At 42.7% G+C, this 19846-nt stretch overlaps 1 protein-coding gene across 1 annotated transcript in view; it reads right to left on the bottom strand.

Moving 5' to 3' along the window:
- The window catches only part of LOC135080268 (oxysterol-binding protein-related protein 9), a 107609-nt gene that overhangs the window by 6334 nt on the left and 81429 nt on the right, over nucleotides 1-19846 (bottom strand). The window contains exons 9-13 of the mRNA XM_063974954.1: nucleotides 15673-15773; nucleotides 13599-13705; nucleotides 11705-11790; nucleotides 10943-11114; nucleotides 1576-1832 (exon numbers count right to left, since the gene is read on the bottom strand). Coding sequence (XP_063831024.1) covers nucleotides 1576-1832; nucleotides 10943-11114; nucleotides 11705-11790; nucleotides 13599-13705; nucleotides 15673-15773 — 723 coding nt within the window. The remainder of the gene's footprint in view (nucleotides 1-1575; nucleotides 1833-10942; nucleotides 11115-11704; nucleotides 11791-13598; nucleotides 13706-15672; nucleotides 15774-19846) is intronic.

Below are 19846 nucleotides of genomic sequence, written 5' to 3'. Positions count from 1 at the left end.
CAATAATTTTAACACTTTCTAGCGTGGCTTGTATGTAGTGTATTGTGTGTGTGTGTGTGTGTGTGTATGTGTGTGTGTGCATGTGTGAGTGGGTGTGTGTCAGTGTGTATAATATGTTTTCGTTACTATTGAGTTTTCACTAATAATGCCTCTAGATCATCATAGGTTTTATCTTCCAAATATATCTGTAAGCACCTTTTACACTCGCGATATGTTTTAGGATATAAGTTTAGGTTTCTATTCAGAATTTTGTAGAGGTAGGCCGAACGAGCCATATATTGTCTAGTAGCAAACACAGAATTACATTTAAGGGTAACTAGCTTTTGTCGCCTTCTTGCAGCATTAGTGGCGTCAAATTCCAGGGTTCTATGTTTTCTAAGTATCGTCTGTAAAACATAAAGCTTTCTAATTGACGAGATTTGGGTAGTTTGATAAAGTCTATCTGTCGAAAACCTTTGTTTTTTAAAGTACATGACCTTTATCAAACCACGCTGAGCCCGTTCTACCTCAAGAAATCGAGTCTTGGCTGCGCCCCCCCATACGGGCAAGCAGTAGGTAATGACAGACTGCACCAGTGATACATATATATCCCTTATGAGACACCCATCCCTATTCCCCGCTTCCAGATCCGTCCTAGGCACTGCATGTCTCAACATCTTAAAAATCCACGTGAGATTCCTAATTCTTTGAGTAACCCTTTCAAGCTGAGGATACCAAGTAAGTCTCTGATCCAACCACACACCTACAGATACAAATATTTGATTGTGTTGATGGCCTCAACTCTCGTTGCGCGAGCTATAGTGGTGTCAAGTACCTACTCAATTGTTTTAAAGCACGCTCCGATGAGCACTAACCTGCCGTAACCATTGGGGAATGTGAGTGTATACTCCTCGCCAGTGTCCAGCAATGTAACAGTCCCCTTCCCTATATTGTGGACGCCTATGGACAGTCCCAGGAACTTGCTCTTAGTCCACACCCAGGCTTCGAACTGGATGCGTTTATTTGTTCCACGTAGAAGGCAGATATGGTTTGCAGGAAATAAATGACAACTAACCTGCCGTATCCATTGGGGAATGTGAGTGTATACTCCTCGCCAGTGTCCAATAGCGTCACAGTCCCCTTCCCTATATTGTGGACGCCTATGGACAGTCCCAGGAACTTGCTTTTAGTCCACACCCGTAGGGGCCACTCCGAAACTCTGTTTACGCAGTTTCGGGTCTATTTGTCACCGTGGCTCATGCTGGCATCTCGCTTTGTGCGAGAGGGATGGCAACATAGGAAACTTCAGATAGCTTTTTTCGGAGTAACCCCATAGGCCTCGAATTCGATAAGTTTGTTCATGTGTTCCGCGTAGATGGCAGATATGGTTTGCAGGAAATAAATGTCAACTAACCTGCCGTATCCATTGGGGAATGTGAGTGTATACTCCTCGCCAGTATCCAGCAATGTAACAGTCCCCTTCCCGATATTGTGGACGCCTATGGACAGTCCCAGGAACTTGCTCTTAGTCCACACCTCTCGTTGTTTCGCGTAGAAGGCAGACATGGTTTGCAGTGAGATAATGACTAAACTAACCTGCCGTATCCATTGGGGAATGTGAGTGTATACTCCTCTCCAGTATCCAGCAATGTAACAGTCCCCTTCCCAATATTGTGGACGCCTATGGACAGTCCCAGGAACTTGCTCTTAGTCCACACCCAGGCCTCGAACTGTATGCGTTTGTTCACATGTTCCGCGTAGAAGGCAGATATGGGCGGGTGGTGGGAGACTTGTTCTGCCACGAAGGAGAGTTGGTCTGCTGTGCACCAGGGGACTGGGCCGTCACCAACTTCCTGTTGGTAAACAATAACGGTTTTAGATAAGATCTAATGAAGATAGTTTTTAATCTAGTTCTATCTGGAATTTAGGATAAAATTAACAATGTGTAAAAAAGTACTTATTGTAAAAATAATGCGCATGCTTATTGCCCACGAGTAAAACATATTCATCTTTTGTATCCCTTGATACCTATGTTTATTAAAATTGGGAGTGAAAAGAGCGGCAATGCTATAGAAATGGATTATGCTTTACAGTAAGTTGCTGGGTCGTTGCGTAGATTTTCACATGGATAGTTTGGAGAAACATACAGTGCCTTTATGAGGTCGTCGGTCCATCTTCTGGGTGGACGTCCCACGCTGCGTTTTCTAGTAAGATACTTCTAGAACCTTGCTACCCCATCGGCCGTCAGTTCTGCGTACTGTGCCTTGCCCATTACCATTTCAGCTTCACTACTATATGGACCGACGACCTGATAAAGGGAGGCGCTGTATATACAGCTGAAAGGGGCTACTGGTGTGCGGGATGCCGCGGAAGGATCGACGATGGAGGAGCATTTATGCAATGTGTAAAGTGTAAGAAAATCTACGATATATTATGCGCCAATTTTACTGAAACCATGTTTCTTACACTTTCACCTGAATTTAAGAACACTTGGATCTGTGTGGAGTGCCGCAGTAAGATTCCAAAAACCGACAATTCTCATACTCCTATACGTCATTACAATTTGCATGATATGAGTATCTCTAGTGATTGTCCAGATATATCAATGAGCAGCCCCGATAGGGTAACAGTACGCGCTGGAGCACGATATGCTCAAGTGACCAAGCAAAATGATCCTGATCCGGTAAAAAATATCCTAGATTGTATGCAAGCTACCCTATTGAAAGAACTGAAAAAGGCTCAAGATGAGTTTGAAGCGCGATTAACAGAGAAAATCAGTACAGTACTTACTGAGCAGTTTTCGGTATTGAAATCGGAATTACTGGACAAAATATCTGACTTGACAATGAAAGTGACAGATCTAGAGAAGAAAATTGAAGATATGAGTGCCTCCAGCACTAGACCAGAGAAAACCAAAGTTCCCAAGGTCTCCAGGGAAATTAACATCATTCCTGGGTCTACTAACCCTAGCCTCAAACAAATCATAAACAAGCGTAAACCATCAGACAAGCAAGAAGGAAGGAGAAATACCGGGGCTACTAACGGAACGCCTACTAGAAACCTCTCTGCTACTCAAAACACGCAGACTCCTATCTCTGGCAAAAAAGATGAAGAAGCCGACGACGGTGGCTGGATACAAGTGAGACGGAAACGTGCGCATACCTCACTCCCTGGCGTGCTGCGAGGAACTGCTGTGCCCGGAGCCACGTCACTATGTGCTGCCGAGAGATGGAGATATCTTCATCTCTACTATGTACAGGAAGGTACTACAGTAGAGCAGGTGCGTACCCATCTTAAGTCTATTTGTGATAGTGACATTTGCACAGTGGAGGCATTAAAGCCACGTGGGCGCTATGCATCATTTAAATTGGGAGTTCCTGCAAAATATGCTGAAAATGTTATGTCTTCCAATAACTGGGCAGAAGACATCTGCGTGAAGCCTTGGCGTCAGTCCTTTCGTGTCAAGGAAAGTAAAAAGTCAGAGTCATAGACGAATCAAAAATGTGTCCTTGATCTACCAGAATGTTCGAGGGCTGCGGTCTAAAACTAGCGTATTTCTTAATAATGTTACTCAGTCGAGTTATGATATTATAGCTTTGACTGAGACATTCTTGACAAGCTCCGTGTCCGATGGTGAGCTCTTTCCACCGGGCTTCACTGTGGTTCGAAAGGACCGTGCGGGAGATTCTGGATGGGGAGGAGTTCTGTTGGCAGTACGGGATTGTTTCAATGTTAGAGTGATTAAAGATGTTGATGGTCTCACACCCGACATGGAATTAGTTTTAGCTATTGTAAATCTTAAAGGAATCAGTTGTTTATTTTGTGTTGTATACCTGCCTCCAAATTACAATAATGAACAGTATCTAAATGTATTGACATGTATTGAAAATGTAATCTGTACCTACCCGAATATGAATGTTTTAGTTATAGGTGACTTTAATCTGAAGTCATGTAGTGTTAACGTTAACATGAATTTTAATCTATTTTGTGACTTCTGTAATCTCCGGCAATATAATAATGTATTAAATAGATATGGTGGTATGTTAGATCTCGTGTTGGGCAACCTCGAACCCGAGCAGGTTACGGTGTCTACAGGATTGGAACCCTTAGTGCCAATAGACCAGTACCATCCTGTACTTGAAGTTAGATTTCAAATTTCGATTGGTTTCCTGCCCACCTCGCCACCTACTGATGTACGCCCTAAAACTAGGCCTGATTGGAACTGGCGTAAGGCTGACCTTCAAGGTTTATATGGGACGCTGGCTGCTATGGATTGGTCTGATTTGTTTGGCGTTGACGATGCAGATTCAGCTGTAGAACTGTTTTATACAAAATTATATGATAGCATAAATTGTTTTGTACCATCTAAAATCAAATCCACGTGTAATAAACGGTACATTTATCCTAAATGGTATACTGCAGACATTATACGTGATATTAAGAATAAATACTTTCATTTGAAACGCTATAGGACTGAAGGTAAGGAGTTCAACAAAGAACTTTTCAAATTCTATAGATGGCGAGTTAAAATATTAATAGACAACGCTCATAAGCAAAATTTGAAAGAACTCCAAAAAAATATTATCAACGACCCGGGTAAATTCTGGGAGCATGTTAAAGATAAAAAGAGGGAGAGATGTCACATCGATGCTTTTAAGTTTAACGGCAATGAAGTGACTGGTCAGGCTGCAGCCGACGCCTTTGCCGAATACTTTGGCTCAGTGTTTCAGAGTGAGGTTCCACAGCTAGATTCTGGTGAGGCTGCACGTTCAGCACGTGCGGATGCCACTGCCATTTCTATAGATATCATTGACAAATCTGATCTAAGAGAAGCAATGAAGCGCATTAAGGCGCGATCATCTGGTGGCCCCGATGGTATTCCAGTGTTTCTTGCTAAGGACTGCATATCTGCTCTTCAGGAGCCCCTTTTGTACATATTCAACCTCTGTCTCAGACGCTCTAAGTACCCGAAGCAGTGGAGGACATCGCGGGTTACGCCTATTCCTAAGGGGGAGTCCACTATGGATGTCTCTGGTTTTAGGCCTATTGCCGTGCTTTCAGTGTTTGCGAAAATTATGGAATCAATTTTGAATTTACGTATCGGCAAACAAGTCAACCACTTGCTGCATGATGATCAGCACGGCTTTCGAAAAGCACGATCGACCACTACTAACCTGGTTAGGCATGTCGATTATGTGCACGCTGAGATGGATGCTGGTCATCAGGTAGATGCAGCCTACTTTGATTTCAGAAAGGCGTTCGATATGGTAGATAATGATATTCTCCTTCAGAAACTGGCTCTTATAGGATTAACTCCAAAACTTTTGGATTTTTTTGCCAGTTATCTTGAAAATCGAAGTCAATTTGTAAGAGTGAATGGATTTGAGTCTGATGAATACTACACACGATCAGGTGTCAGTCAAGGTAGTACCCTTGGACCCACACTTTTCTTAATCTTTATAAATGACCTACCTACATGTGTTAAATTTTCTGAATGCCTACTGTTTGCGGATGATCTCAAACTTTGTTTGGGTGTCTCCAGTGTTCCAGACGCTATAGCATTGCAAAGCGACATTGATGCGGTATTAGAATGGAGTTTCGTCAATCGCCTAGCATTTAATACTGACAAGTGTAAAGTAATTACTTTTACACGTAAACGTTCTCCATTGAATATTAATTATTATTTATATGACACTCCACTGGAAAGAGTCGCTGACATACGAGACCTAGGTTTAATGCTAGATTCTAAGTTGGACTTTCACAAACATGTGACAAAAATTTGTAAATTGGCTAGTAAGTTATTAGGGTTTGTTATAAGGACGTCTGCTCAATTTGACGATATTAGGGTAGCTAAGATATTGTATAGCGCATACGTCCGTAGCAAGCTTGAGTATGGTGCTGTCATTTGGGATCCCTACGAGGATAAATATGCCTTAATGATAGAAAAAATTCAACGCAAGTTTGCTCGCTGGCTGTATAAAAAGAGATACGGATATTACCCCTATTTGTACCCGTCCTTGTTTGTCTCCGGCATGGTTGATTTGGAAACCCTTAAGTTTAGGAGGATAATGTCAAGTATAATATACTATTTGTCGATTATACATGGCAAAATTGATAGTCCACAAATATTAGCGAAAGTAGGCTTATCAGTGCCTACGCGCATACCACGGGATGTTACCGGGATGGTTGAACCGCGTCGCCGCCCTAGGCTGCTACACCGGCCGGTCACGCGCACCACTCGCGCAGCGAGCGCGCCTTCTACCCGCGCATTACGTTTAATCGGGGACTTAGTTGCTCAGCACGATATCGACATATTTGCCGACCGCTTAGGTACAATAATGGTATTAATTCATAGATTTTTGTGTAAGTAATAACTTTGACATTGATCTCTGGACATAAATGTATTTATCTCTTATTCTTATTAGTAGTCTTAGGTATGACATTCTATTTTGGACTTAATTATTTTATGTATTTAATTTTAATGTTATTTGACTATTATTTAATTTATCGTTTTAATTATTTGACAATTTTACATATTGAAATTGCTATTATAAATTATCTGTATTGTATAACTTGTTGGCGCGTTGGACTTTCTGTAAGCCTTCAAGCAGATTATAAATAAATAAATAAATAAATAAATACGCCGGTACCAACCGTGGGATGTGGAAGTCATTAGGGGAGGCATATGTTCAGCAGTGGACGTCCTGTGGCTGAAATGATTATGATGACTATACGATACAGCTGGTCTACTATTATATACGGTCGCGGGAAGAAACTGGATGCGGGCAGCGCAGGACCTTTAATTATGGAAAACCTTGGGGGAGGCCTTTGTCCAGCAGTGGACGTCATTTGGCTGAAACGGACGAACGAATTACCTTCTCCGCAGCGTTGGAGTGTGTGTCGGCCCCGTCCAGCTCCCAGTGGCAGCGGAACACCTCCCCCAGTATGGGGTTGTAGGGCTTCTTGGCCACCTGCGACTTGCGGCCTACTACTCTACGATACAGCTGGTCCATTATAAGCGGACCACTTGTATCATTCGGTCGCGCGGCGTCGGCTGGTCTACTATCATCATCTTCATCATTTCAGCCAGGTCAATTATCTCATCATCATCATTTCAGTCACAGGATGTCCACTGCAGAACATAGGCCTTACCCAATGATTTCCACTTCACCCGGTCGGTAGCGTCCTGCTTCCAGCGCCTTTCTGCTACCTTTATGAAGTCGTCCGTCTACCTTGTGGGTGGACGTCCCATGCTGCTTTTGTCCGGTACGTGGCCTCCACTCCAGAACCTTGCTGCCCCTACTCTACGATACAGCTGGTCCATTATAAGCGGACCACTTGTATCATTCGGTCGCGCGGCGTCGGCTGGTCTACTATCATCCATCATCATCATTTCAGCTGGGTCTGAAAAAAGGCCTCCCCCAATGATTTCCACATCTCCCGGTTGGTAGCATCCTGCTTCCAGCGCCTTCCTGCTACCTTTATGAGGTTGTCGATCCACCTTCTGGGTGGACGTCCCACGCTGCGTTTTCCAGTAAGTCACCTCCAGAACCTTGCTGCCCCATCGGCCGTCAGTTCTGCGTACTGTCCCGCGCCCATTTGTCACTTCAGCTTCACTACTATATGGATCGACGACCTGATAAAGGTAGCAGGGAGGCGCTGGATGCAGGCCGCTACCAACCGCGCGATGTGGAAGTCATTGGGGGAGGCCTATGTTCAGCAGTGGACGTCCTGTGGCTGAAATGATTATGATGACTATACGATACAGCTGGTCTACTATACGGTCGCGGGAAGAAACTGGATGCGGGCAGCGCAGGATCTTTCATTATGGAAAACCTTGGGGGAGGCCTTTGTCCAGTAGTGGACGTCTTTTGGCTGAAACGAACGACTATACGACGATAGTACCTTCTCGGCAGCGTTGGAGTGTGTATCGGCCCCGTCCAGCTCCCAGTGGCAGCGGAACACCTCCCCCAGTATGGGGTTGTAGGGCTTCTTGGCCACCTGCGACTTGCGGCCCGCGTGGTACTAGCTCAGGTACCACCGGACCACTTGGATCATTCTGTCGCTTGGAGTCGGCTGGTCTACTATCATCATCATTTCAGTCACTGCTGAACATAGAACTCCCCCAATGATTTCCACATTTCCCGGTTGGTAGCATCCTGCTTCCAACGCCTTCCTGCTACCTTTATGAGGTTGTCGATCCACCTTCTGGGTGGACGTCCCACGCTGCGTTTTCCAGTAAGTCACCTCCAGAACCTTGCTGCCCCATCGGCCGTCAGTTCTGCGTACTGTGCCGTGCCCATTTGTCACTTCAGCTTCACTACTATATGGATCGACGACCTAATAAAGAGAGGCGCTGTATATAGGCCGGTATCAAACGTGCGATGTGGAAGTCATTGGGAGAGGCCTATGTTTAGCAGTGGACGTCCTGTGGCTGAAATGATTATGATGACTATACGATACAGCTGGTCTACTATACGGTCGCGGGAAGAAACTGGATGCGGGCAGCGCAGGATCTTTCATTATGGAAAACCTTGGGGGAGGCCTTTGTCCAGTAGTGGACGTCATTTGGCTGAAACGAACGACTATACGATGATGTTACCTTCTCCGCAGCGTTGGAGTGTGTATCGGCCCCGTCCAGCTCCCAGTGGCAGCGGAACACCTCCCCCAGTATGGGGTTGTAGGGCTTCTTGGCCACCTGCGACTTGCGGCCCGCGTGGTACGAGCTCAGGTACCACCGGACCACTTGGATCATTGTCGCTTGGAGTCAGCTGGTCTACTGTCATCCATCATCATCATTTCAGTCATTGTTGAATACAGACCTCCCCCAATGATTTCCACATCGCCCGGTTAGCAGCAGCCTGCATTCAGCGCCTTCCTGCTACCTTATGAGGTCGTCGGTCTACTTTGTGGGTGGACGTCCCATGCTGCTTTTTCCGGTACGTGGCCTCCACTCCAGAACCTTGCTGCCCCTACTCTATGATACAGCTGATCCATTATAAGCGGACCACTTGTATCATTCGATCGCGCGGCGTCGGCTGGTCTACTATCATCCATCATCATCATTTCAGCTGGGTCTACTATCATCATCATCGTTCCAGTCACAGGACGTCTACTACTGAAAAAAGGCCTCCCTCAATGATTTCCACATCGCTCGGTTGGTAGCGGCCTGCTTCCAGCGCTTTTATGCTACCTTTGTGAGGTCGTCGGTCCATCTTGTGGGTGGACGTCCCATGCTGCTTTTTCCGGTAAGTGGTCTTCACTCCAGAACCTTGCTGCCCCTACTCTACGATACAGCTGGTCTACTATAAGACGGTGTTACCTTCTCCGCAGCATTGGAGTGTGTGTCAGCCCCGTTTAGTTCCTAATGGCAGCGGAATACCTCCTCTACCAACCGAGCGATGTGAAAATCGGAGTAGGTTCAGCAGTGGACGTCCTGTGGCTGAAATGATGATGATGATGACTATACGATACAGCTGGTCTACTATACGACGGTGTTACCTTCTCCGCAGCGTTGGAGTGTGTATCGGCCCCGTCCAGCTCCCAGTGGCAGCGGAACACCTCCCCCAGTATGGGGTTGTAGGGCTTCTTGGCCACCTGCGACTTGCGGCCCGCGTGGTACGAGCTCAGGTACCACCGGACCACTTGGATCATTCGGTCGCATGGAGTCAGCTGATCTATCATCCATCATTATCATTTTAGCCGGGTTTACTGTCATCATCATCGTGTCAGTCACAGGACGTCTCCTGCTGAAAAAAAGCCTTCCTCAATGATTTCCACATTGCTCGGTTGGTAGCGGCCTGCATCCAGCGCCTTTCTGCTGTAGTCTGGTCGCCGAGCACGTAGAATTTTGTCCAATGACCCCAAGCTACCTATCCTTATCGCTCACGCGTAATTATATTGCTTTCGCGCTTGCACATTCACTGCTGCCGCCCGTCGCACAGTCGCCAAGCAATATAATTAGGTGCGAGCGATAAGGATAGCTAGCTTGGGGTCATTGGACAAAATTCTACGTGCTCGGCGACCAGACTTTACCTTATAAAGGTAGCAGGAAGACCTGCTACCTTTATGAAGTCGTCTGTCTACCTTGTGGGTGGGCGTCCCATGCTGTGTTTTCCGGTAAGTGGTCTCCACTCCAGAACCTAGCTGCCCCTTCTCTATGATACAGCTGGTCTACTATACGAGGGTATTACCTTCTCCGCAGCGTTGGAGTGTGTATCGGCCCCGTCCAGCTCCCAGTGGCAGCGGAACACCTCCCCCAGTATGGGGTTGTAGGGCTTCTTGGCCACCTGCGACTTGCGGCCCGCGTGGTATCACTGGACCACTTGGATCATTCTGTCGCATGGAGTCAGCTGGTCTACTATCATCCATCATCTTCATCATTTCAGCTGGGTCTACTATCATCATCATCATTTCAGTCACAGGACGTCTCCTGCTGAAAAAAAGCCTTCCTCAATGATTTCCACATCTCCCAGTTGGTAGCGTCCTGCTTCCAGCGCCTTCCTGCTACCTTTGAGGTTGTCGATCCACCTTCTGGGTGGACGTCCCACGCTGCGTTTTCCAGTAAGTCACCTCCAGAACCTTGCTGCCCCATCGGCCGTCAGTTCTGCGTACTGTGCCGTGCCCATTTGTCACTTCAGCTTCACTACTATATGGACCGACGACCTGATAAAGGGAGGCGCTGTATATAGGCCGGTACCAACCGTGCGATGTGGAAGTCATTGGGGGAGGCATATGTTCAGCAGTGCACGTCCTGGCGCTGAAATGATGATGACTATACGATACAGTTGGTCTACTATACGACGGAGAATATTCTTCTGATTAATTTCGTTGCGGGTCCAATGACAGTTACTTCAATAGTTGAGTTTTTATTGGCAGTCAAGCTGTAGATTCTGGCTACACAGGAGTTGCAGCTGTGGGATAGCTCCCGTACTATACGATGATGAATTACCTTCTCAGCAGCGTTGGAGTGTGTATCGGCCCCGTCCAGCTCCCAGTGGCAGCGGAACACCTCCCCCAGTATGGGGTTGTAGGGCTTCTTGGCCACCTGCGACTTGCGGCCCGCGTGGTACGAGCTCAGGTACCACCGGACCACTTGGATCATTCGGTCGCGCGGCGTCGGCTGGTCTACTATCCTGTAATGATGATACATTTTATTGTACACCACACAAAATAGAAGGAATTTAGGCCAGGGGTTCCCAAACTTATTTTATCTACAAGGTGAGCAACTTCGAGAATAATTATTTATTTTTTAGCGCCCCCATTTGTAGTTGAGAGTCGAGAGCTCAGTCGGTGAAGAGGCCTCTTAGTAGATGAAATTACAAATCGCGCCTCCCAAGCCTATACACAACGCCCTGTAGCCTTATTCACGTAACATAACTTAAACGACAACAAAACGCTGAGTTGCGATCCTATCGAGTAATCGTTCTATCGAGATGACACTTGTGAATATGGATTTAGAACTGTTTTTCAATGGGACGACATCTGAACGTCAGCGAGATTTAAACTCTGTCAAAATACGTGAATAAGGTCACTGATATGTTTTTTGAGTCTCTTACAAGTACAACTCCCTTTTAAGCCTGCAGTGTCCACAAGGGGGCGTTATCGCCCACTTTGGGAAAGGCTGATTTAGGCGGTCTATAGCTATGAAGCGACCTCTGTAATAGAAACAATAAATGACTTGTATTGACCATCAAGCTCAGATTTTTAGCAGTGAAATACTTACTTAACAAACTGGTCGGGGTGTGCGAATGAGTCCGCGTACATCTCCAGAAGCGATCGCCTCTCAAGTATGAACGTCGGTAGCACAACCTGTAAACAAACAATATACTATAAATAAAACTTTTCACGAAATAAATATTAGTAAAGCCCGGTCGCCGAGCACATATAATATCGTCCAATGACCCCAAGCTACCCATCCTTATCGCTCGCGCGTAATTATATTCTACTGTGCCTTGGTGAAAACCGGGCCTCATAGAGGACGATTGAATGAACTTAATTCTTTTTAAAATAGAACTCTAGGCATTTTATAGCACGAATGAAAGGAGAAATAAACAAAAGGGCTCAAGCAAAGTGTCAGCCTACGTCACAGTCACAGATAGCGTGTTTTTGAAACAGCTTTGTATTGTTATTTTCTGACAGGCGAAATTTAATTATGTTATCGCCGCGAAAAACCATTTTGACATCAAAATATAATGAAATATCAGGCCATTCCTCACAATCATGGAAAGTTCAATGTTTCTAAATGCTAAATTTTATGAATCATGTCATATTAGATTTTTAACTGAATGTAACTAAAATAAATATGTATTATTTACATTTTGAGTTTTAATAACATGCAATATGGTTTACTATCTATGCTACTGGTTATTAGTAAAATAATGAATCAACCTGATAAGAAAATCATTGAAATACATTGTTATTGTTCAACACTGGCCGTGATATTTAAACAAAACGATTTTTAGGCTCAGTTGCACCATCGACTTTGACCGTGACTATAACGATAACCGGTGTACATTTTGTATGGCGTTTGACAGATGGTTGACGTTTGTTAAAGTTAAAGTAAGATAGTGCAACCCAGCCTTAAAATAAGATCCAGCCTTAGTGTTAGCAAGATATAATAACTGAAATGTACCATGTTTTATGCAAATAAATAATTTAAATTTGAATTTAAGATAAAGCAGTATGTTCTAATGTTTTCAAAATGTCTGTAACGATACGATGATGTTTTTTTACAGGTTATGAAGAGCGTTTGAAGTATTAAGCTCAGTTATGGCTAAAGTTTACTGAGCTTTTCAGTGATTTGGCAACCGCAGCGATCGGTATCTCTAGCAAAATGGAGCGATATACACAAAGTTGTTGGCAGCTAGGCGATTGGAATAGGGTAGCGAGCTGGCTAATTTCTACCTTATATACAATGGATTTTAAAGTTTGTGTAAATGTGTATCTATACTAATATTATAAATGCGAAAGTAACTCTGTCTGTCTGTCTCACTTTCACGCCTAAACCACTGAACCGATTTTGATGAAATTTGGCAGGGAGATAGTTTGAGTCCCGGGAAACAGGATAGTTTTTATTCCGGTTTTTGAAACAGGGACGCGTGCGATAAAGTTTTTCTGTGACAGACAAAATTCCACGCGGGCGTCGAGAGTGAGTAGAGTTGGTAGATGTGCTGCCGGTAAAACTATAGCCAGCAGTGGACTAATGGAAAAAAAAAAACAAAACAGGCAAATGTTTCAGATGCCAAATGTCATATTATTGATTCAAAGGTTCAGTTCTGTTTTTTATTCAAAATTGTAAAGTGAATGGAACAGACAACGGCAAGTGAAGTTAAACACTGGTATCTAGAAACAGGGGTGATTTTGCAATAAAAGATTGCTGTCTTATACAGGCTGTTGTTTTGATACTTGATCAAACAAAACGGATTGTTTTTATTGATGAAATGTAAAATCTTTTCTAAGAGAAGGAAGTATAAATCTAAAAAATATCTTTTTCAAAAGAATTTTGATGTTTTTCCTGTATTGTGTCCAGCAGTAGAATCAATCCTTTTTGTGTGGTCCGTACTTAAAGCGACACTCTGTATATTGTCGGTCTGTACAACTGAATCATATGGACTAACCTTAGTGAGATCCATTCCAATCTTGACTTGTGATAAGAGGTGGGTAACCACGGAGCCGTGGTTCTCCATGGAGCCGAGGTCGCTGTCTGATTCATCTTCGTATAACGCTGAAATTAAACGTCATCATTAGTAATTTTCTTTCGATACAATACTGTCAAATATAAATCCCAACAAAAACATTTTCATGTAAAATGTTTCCTAAGAGAATCTAACCTAGCCAAGCAAACGATGACAACATTCACAAACGATGCTTGCTTAAGTGTAGCAGCAAATCGAACGCACAGCGTTGAATAGAGCTCTGTGATCGGTTCGTGTGTCACCCTGTGCGTCCACGCGCACTGTGAGACCTCATAGTAATGTTTGTGAATACGGGCGTGACTCTACATGCCCTAACTATACCTATGAAACGAAGCTCAAAATTAGACACAGAACAGAGTCTAGACTCAACTGTGGCTGGATTGACTTAAATATTCAGATCAATCCAAGGCCTGAATTAATTTTTAAGTGTGAAATTAATTTTATACGGGTCTAAATGGGTTGCCATACGGGTAGACATAATATCTGTCTCGATCTAGAGGCGTATTTTGAAACAATTGAATTGTATTTTGCAGTTGAATATACATTAATCGTGTAACTTTCAGTATAGACGTCAAATTCAATATTTTATGAAAGGTCGCATCAATTGGCTAGTGAAGCAATAGCAATGACCTTCGTTTCTAACGATAATTGTTATTATTAAATATTAACGAATTCCACGACTTTTCCAATATCTCCAAGCCCTTTTCTGTCACGTTTAAACCCGAAAAATGACACCTATTCACTTATCCAAAGGCATTGTATGCAAACGCGCGGGCGATGACAGCGTGACTCACGCTCACGGTAGGGTTGCCATCTCTAAAGGTAACCAGGACAAGACGCGTGAAAACCCCGGGTTTTGGAGCCCAGTGTGCTTACCACGAGTTTACATTAAAACTAGTACATTTAGCGACTGCGTAAAAAATATATTTATTTATTTTGCACATAAAAGTGATGTACAAATATATGACAGCTTATACAGCGTTTCTAGCGGTTACTTTCAACAACTTCATTCTGTCATTTTCACTCACTAGCGATTATAGTTCCAAAATACTGAACTGTCCTATCCATGACATTGACAGCGGGGCGCCACCGTCAATACCGGATCGCTGGTTCCGATTTTTGCCATGTTGGAAACCATATAGTTGAACGATGGTAGCGCCCCCCTGTCATTGAGTTTGGTGGGACAGTTCAGCGTGGGTCATCTATACACGTGCATGTCAAGTTTTTTTTTAATTTGTCGCGTCACCCAGCATCGGCTTAAAACTTAATTTTGAAATGCCCGAGGGCGTCTTTCTCGGGCGTAGTAGAGACTAGGACGAATTCGGGGAAACTCGGAAAGGTGGCAACCCTGTTCACGAGGATATTTGAAGGGACGTGACAGGAATTTGGATGTCACCTGAACCTATTGTTTTGAGAGCAATTGGGTTTGAGGTGACGTTGCTGTGACAAATAGGGACAGATGGGATAGGAATACGTGAACTATTTGATATTTCACGGTTAAACGTTAAAATAACGTGTCGTAACTCGTTATTGTGCGTGAATATTGTAAGTGAATGCGTATCATTATTGCGTATGCGTAGTTCCGGGGGCGTTTCAGGTGCGTTGCCGGCCTTTAAGGTGTAAATATGCTCTCTTCTTGAAAGTTTGCCACCTAGTGCCTATATCCAGAAAAGAAATGACTCAGAAATGTGGAGATCCGAAAACGAACTAATGTCACTGACATAGCCCGACGGATTAGCAAGCTGAAATGGCAATGGGCGGTCAGATAGTACGCGGAACTGACGGCCGATGGGGCAGCAAGGTTCTGGAATGGAGGCCGCGTACCGGAAAATGCAACACAAGGTGGATAAAGACCTGATAAAGGTAGCAGGAAGGCACTGGACGCGGGCCGCTACCAATCGATCAACATGGAAAGCATTGGGGGAGGCCTATGTTCAGCAGTGGACGTCCTATGGCTGAAATGATGATGATGATTAACTTAATGTTTTGTACCCACCGTCATAGTCGATCTCTCCGTCCCTGGTGCGCGGCAGGTCGACCGTGGGCTGCGCCGCGTCCTGCTCGGGCGCGCCCTCGGTCGGGCAGTTGCGGCTGGCGCTGCAACAACAGATGCACATGGTTAAATTATGGTTAGATGGTGCTTATGTTTGGATAGTGGATTTAGAAGTCTGAATGGTAAGGTTCAGAGTTATTTGAGGAATTCTGTCACTTGGTTGGTAAAATGTTTAATCATGGATTTTGGGGTCCTATGTCTTTAGTCGGTGGACAGACGACATCTAGAAGCAGGCTGGAGTGAACTGGATGCGTTTGGCCAGGGACTGAAGTCGGTGGAAGGTTGAAGAGGAGGCCTATAGATAGAGACATAGATAGATGTTTTTAGTGGTAAAGTTCAGAGTTAAATGAAGAATTTGGGCATTTGGCTGGTAATTTGTTCATCGTTTTTCAGCTCCAAATTAAGAGGATTTTTACAATGTAAATCACGAATCAACGAATTTAGTTCAAGAATACTATGGATCAAGTCAGAAAAAAGGATATTTTAAATATTCCATCTGTCGCACAACATTACATAAAGATAGATAAAGCGATTGATGAATTACAAGAGTAATTTTCTTGCATAGCTAATCGTGCTTAATTAACTTAGAAATAACTCCGCCACTATTGAATATTAGTAACAGTCACGAACAGTTTTTTAACCAATTGAATTGCATGCATAATAGATTTATTTTCAGATAAAAACACTATAACAAAAAGAATTGCTTCGGTTACACTTCTGGGAAATGCATTGCACTTTCCTCACTTTGCATCAATCATAGTTTCATAATATAACTATTCACTTCATCATGATGAAAGCTTCAAAAATACGCCTTCTGGGCGTACACATTTCAAATTTAAACTTAACCAAGGTAATGAGTAGTTTTACTATGAGAAATACGTTTTAACACGCAGCTGTTACTATGGGGGTTGTATTGTTTAGTACACGTCAGTGTTGGGGACGTTATTGAAGTATTGATGTTTATTAAATACCTCAAGGTCAAATAAGGTAATCAGAGTTAAGGTTTGTTGTTGTTAGGCAGTTCATTGTAGGCATAGGTTTTCTATAAAATTATCACCATTTTTCAGCTTTTAAGTCGTGAAACACTTTTAGGATCAGTAACCAGTTTTACGATATCTTGTGTAGTTTTTAATATTATGTCCAGTTTATTCTGTAACCTATATTGATACCGTTTGATAGAGCTCATGAAGCAGTTTCAGGATCAGTAACAAGTTTTTTGTATCTTAGATTAGAAATAATCGAGTGAGGTCACTTATCGTTTCCACCCGGTATGCTACTATGCTGGGAAAGTTTGAAGATAACCAATCAATTTGGAAATTAACGCGAGTCTAACAAAATTACGAACTAACAACGCATCCGATAATTTCTTTGTAGTTACTTTTACAAAGCATGTCACGACATGGGAACAAGACATTTGCCATGACAAAGAAAGTTGCTCGTCACCTTCCCACGGAGTAGGGTTGCCAGGTCCAAAAACACAAAAGCCGGACTCTGTGCTTCATTTGGCCGGACATTTTACCCTAAAAGCCGGACATGTCATCGTAGCGTCTTTCCATTCTATACATAGCCAGAACGCAAGGGTGTGAAACTAATCGAGTATAGTTTGGATGTGACTTTTTTTACTAAGCTCCTCCAAACTATACACGACCAGTACGTATACGCTGCGTACTGCTCGCGTATACTTTGTAGTGACTTAGGTCAATTATCTTACTCCAAAATATACATCGTCAGTACGCATACGGACTAATCATGTATGTATTGTAATAAGTTCGCGATTACAATGTATACGCGAGTACTTAGTTGCATGCTCGTCATTTTGACTTATTTACCTCTCTTTCTATTACATATTAATTCATAACTGCGTGTCTACTTTAAACATTGAATCAATTTCGACACGTGCCATTGTTTTGATAAAGAGCTTTTTGGTGTTTCATATTCTGCCATAGAAAAGATATTTGTTTTGGGGCTGAATAACTCTTAAATTAAGAATTATGTATGTCAAAATGATTTTTGTTCTTGAGATAAAATTACAATTAAATAAATAAAAATAAATATCCCTGGACATTTTACACTGCGCTTCTAGTCCCAAACTAAGCAAAGCTTGTACTATGGGTACTAGATAACGGATATAAACATACTTAAATACTTTTTTTGTAAATACATACTTATTATACATAGAAGACACCCAGTCCAATACAAACAAATATCAAAATATGTTCATGCACACAAATTAATGTTTGTACTCCCCGCTACCTCCGGAACAGTTATCAGTTTCGAACCACTACACCGAACGGTCGACAATTTTAGTTAATAATGCACGTTTAACTTTCTTCATTCACTGTCACTAATAAATAATTGGTATTTAATTTGAAATCTACCTAATCAATTTAATTTCAGAAACCACTTACATTAGTGTTATAAATCTAGATTTATTATAATAATATGTAGATTCAGTAAAATAATAATATTTTATGTAATAATTAATGATTTTAAAAATGGCATCACCGTACGTGATCTACATAGGTAGTTCTTATTTCTAATCTCGAGGACAAAGCACGAGCATAATATCTAATAAATGTAATAATTTTAAATATAATTCCATATTTTATTAAATCAAATAAACTAAACACACTCTAGTCAACTGTAAGTGGTGTAGTATAGTTTGGAGCGAAGACGGAATCCATCCACGATACAAACTATACACGATCAGTACGCAAAATTCGTGTATAGTTTGTAGTGACCGACTTACAAAGAGACACTCCAAAATATACACGAGCAGTTTCCTATGGGTGCGTTCTGGCCATGTATAGAACGGAAAGACGCGTCATCGTATCATCAGTTGCCCAAATCCTGATGCGTGCGCTTCATATTATTCTGTGGCTCGACTTTCGCCTGGCGCGGCAGGCCAAATAAAAAGCCTAACAAAAGCCGGACAAGACCGTAAAAAGCCAAACATGCCTGGCAACCCTACACGGAGTGTCAATAAATGCCAAGGTTTCTCGAGGACTAGGTCAGGTCAGGTACACGTGGCACGAGGCTTGTCACTTGGACACGGTGTAATAATATTACAGTGCAATGTCGAGCGAAATTAACAGCTGTAAATCTTTGATGAAGGTCAAGTAGTAGTCCCAGACTTTAGGGCGACTAGTAAATAATACCTACACATAATTAAAGCAAACATTATAAAGAAACAGGTCATATACAAAAGAAAAGGTCCCAAAATTCTAACACCAAGATAAGAAGGTAAAAAATGCTTGACAGTAAAATATCTTTTATTTTTTTCATTTTATATCAGTAATTTTTTATTATCAAAAAGTATCACCTACTAAAACTTAAGCAGTTGACACACATAAGATGTACACTGCACAGCATATATTTTTTAACTTGACGTACTTAAAGTTTGCGTCAAATAGTTCGCATTTCGCAACACAACTTTATTCCAATAGCAAAAAAGACGTGTTGCGAACTTATTGGCTACTTTGGGTGTCACGAACTTTTTGACGCTGACTGTACCATCGTCCGTACTTACGCATTTTGTCATCTCAAGGGGGAACGATATAACTCAGCCTAATGCCACATTTTAACAAGTTCGAGGATCTAAAGTAGATAGTAAAGTAAAGGGACACCTTATTTCATTAATATGTATACCCATGCCTTGTGATCCATAAAACAGCTGTGAAGTGTTTCAAGTTTAGGTAATAAAATATTTATGTTTACAGAATGCCAAATCTACCCAATTTAGTATTAACTTATTCTGTTTTACTTGTTTTGTTGCTGGGTTTGTTTTGTTTTTACGTAACTTTGATTAAAATTCAAGCGAAAATGACTGTCGGAGATGTGATGAGCATGAAAAGGGATAGGCAGGCTGCTGCCTTTTGTATGATGAAAGATCTAAAAAATAATGTAGAAGGGACTAATCCCACATCACAAAAGCACGGAAAAATTTCCGTGCTTTTAAGCGATTTTGTGAAAAATATTATTGGCAGGTAGTTGCTAATTGCTCATAAGATAGGCCCCCTTAATTTAATTTATTGTCCGTGGTGCATAATCTTTTTCTTAAAGGTTTTAAACCTTTGTTTGTCACCTGTCATCCGCTTTGCAATGGAGGGAAGTCGAA

The sequence above is a fragment of the Ostrinia nubilalis genome, chromosome 17, assembly GCF_963855985.1.
Source record: "Ostrinia nubilalis chromosome 17, ilOstNubi1.1, whole genome shotgun sequence".
In the NCBI taxonomy this organism is placed as follows: Eukaryota; Metazoa; Arthropoda; class Insecta; order Lepidoptera; family Crambidae; genus Ostrinia; species Ostrinia nubilalis.
Note: the sequence above shows the minus strand (reverse complement) of the source record. Positions and strands in the feature narration are given on the sequence as shown.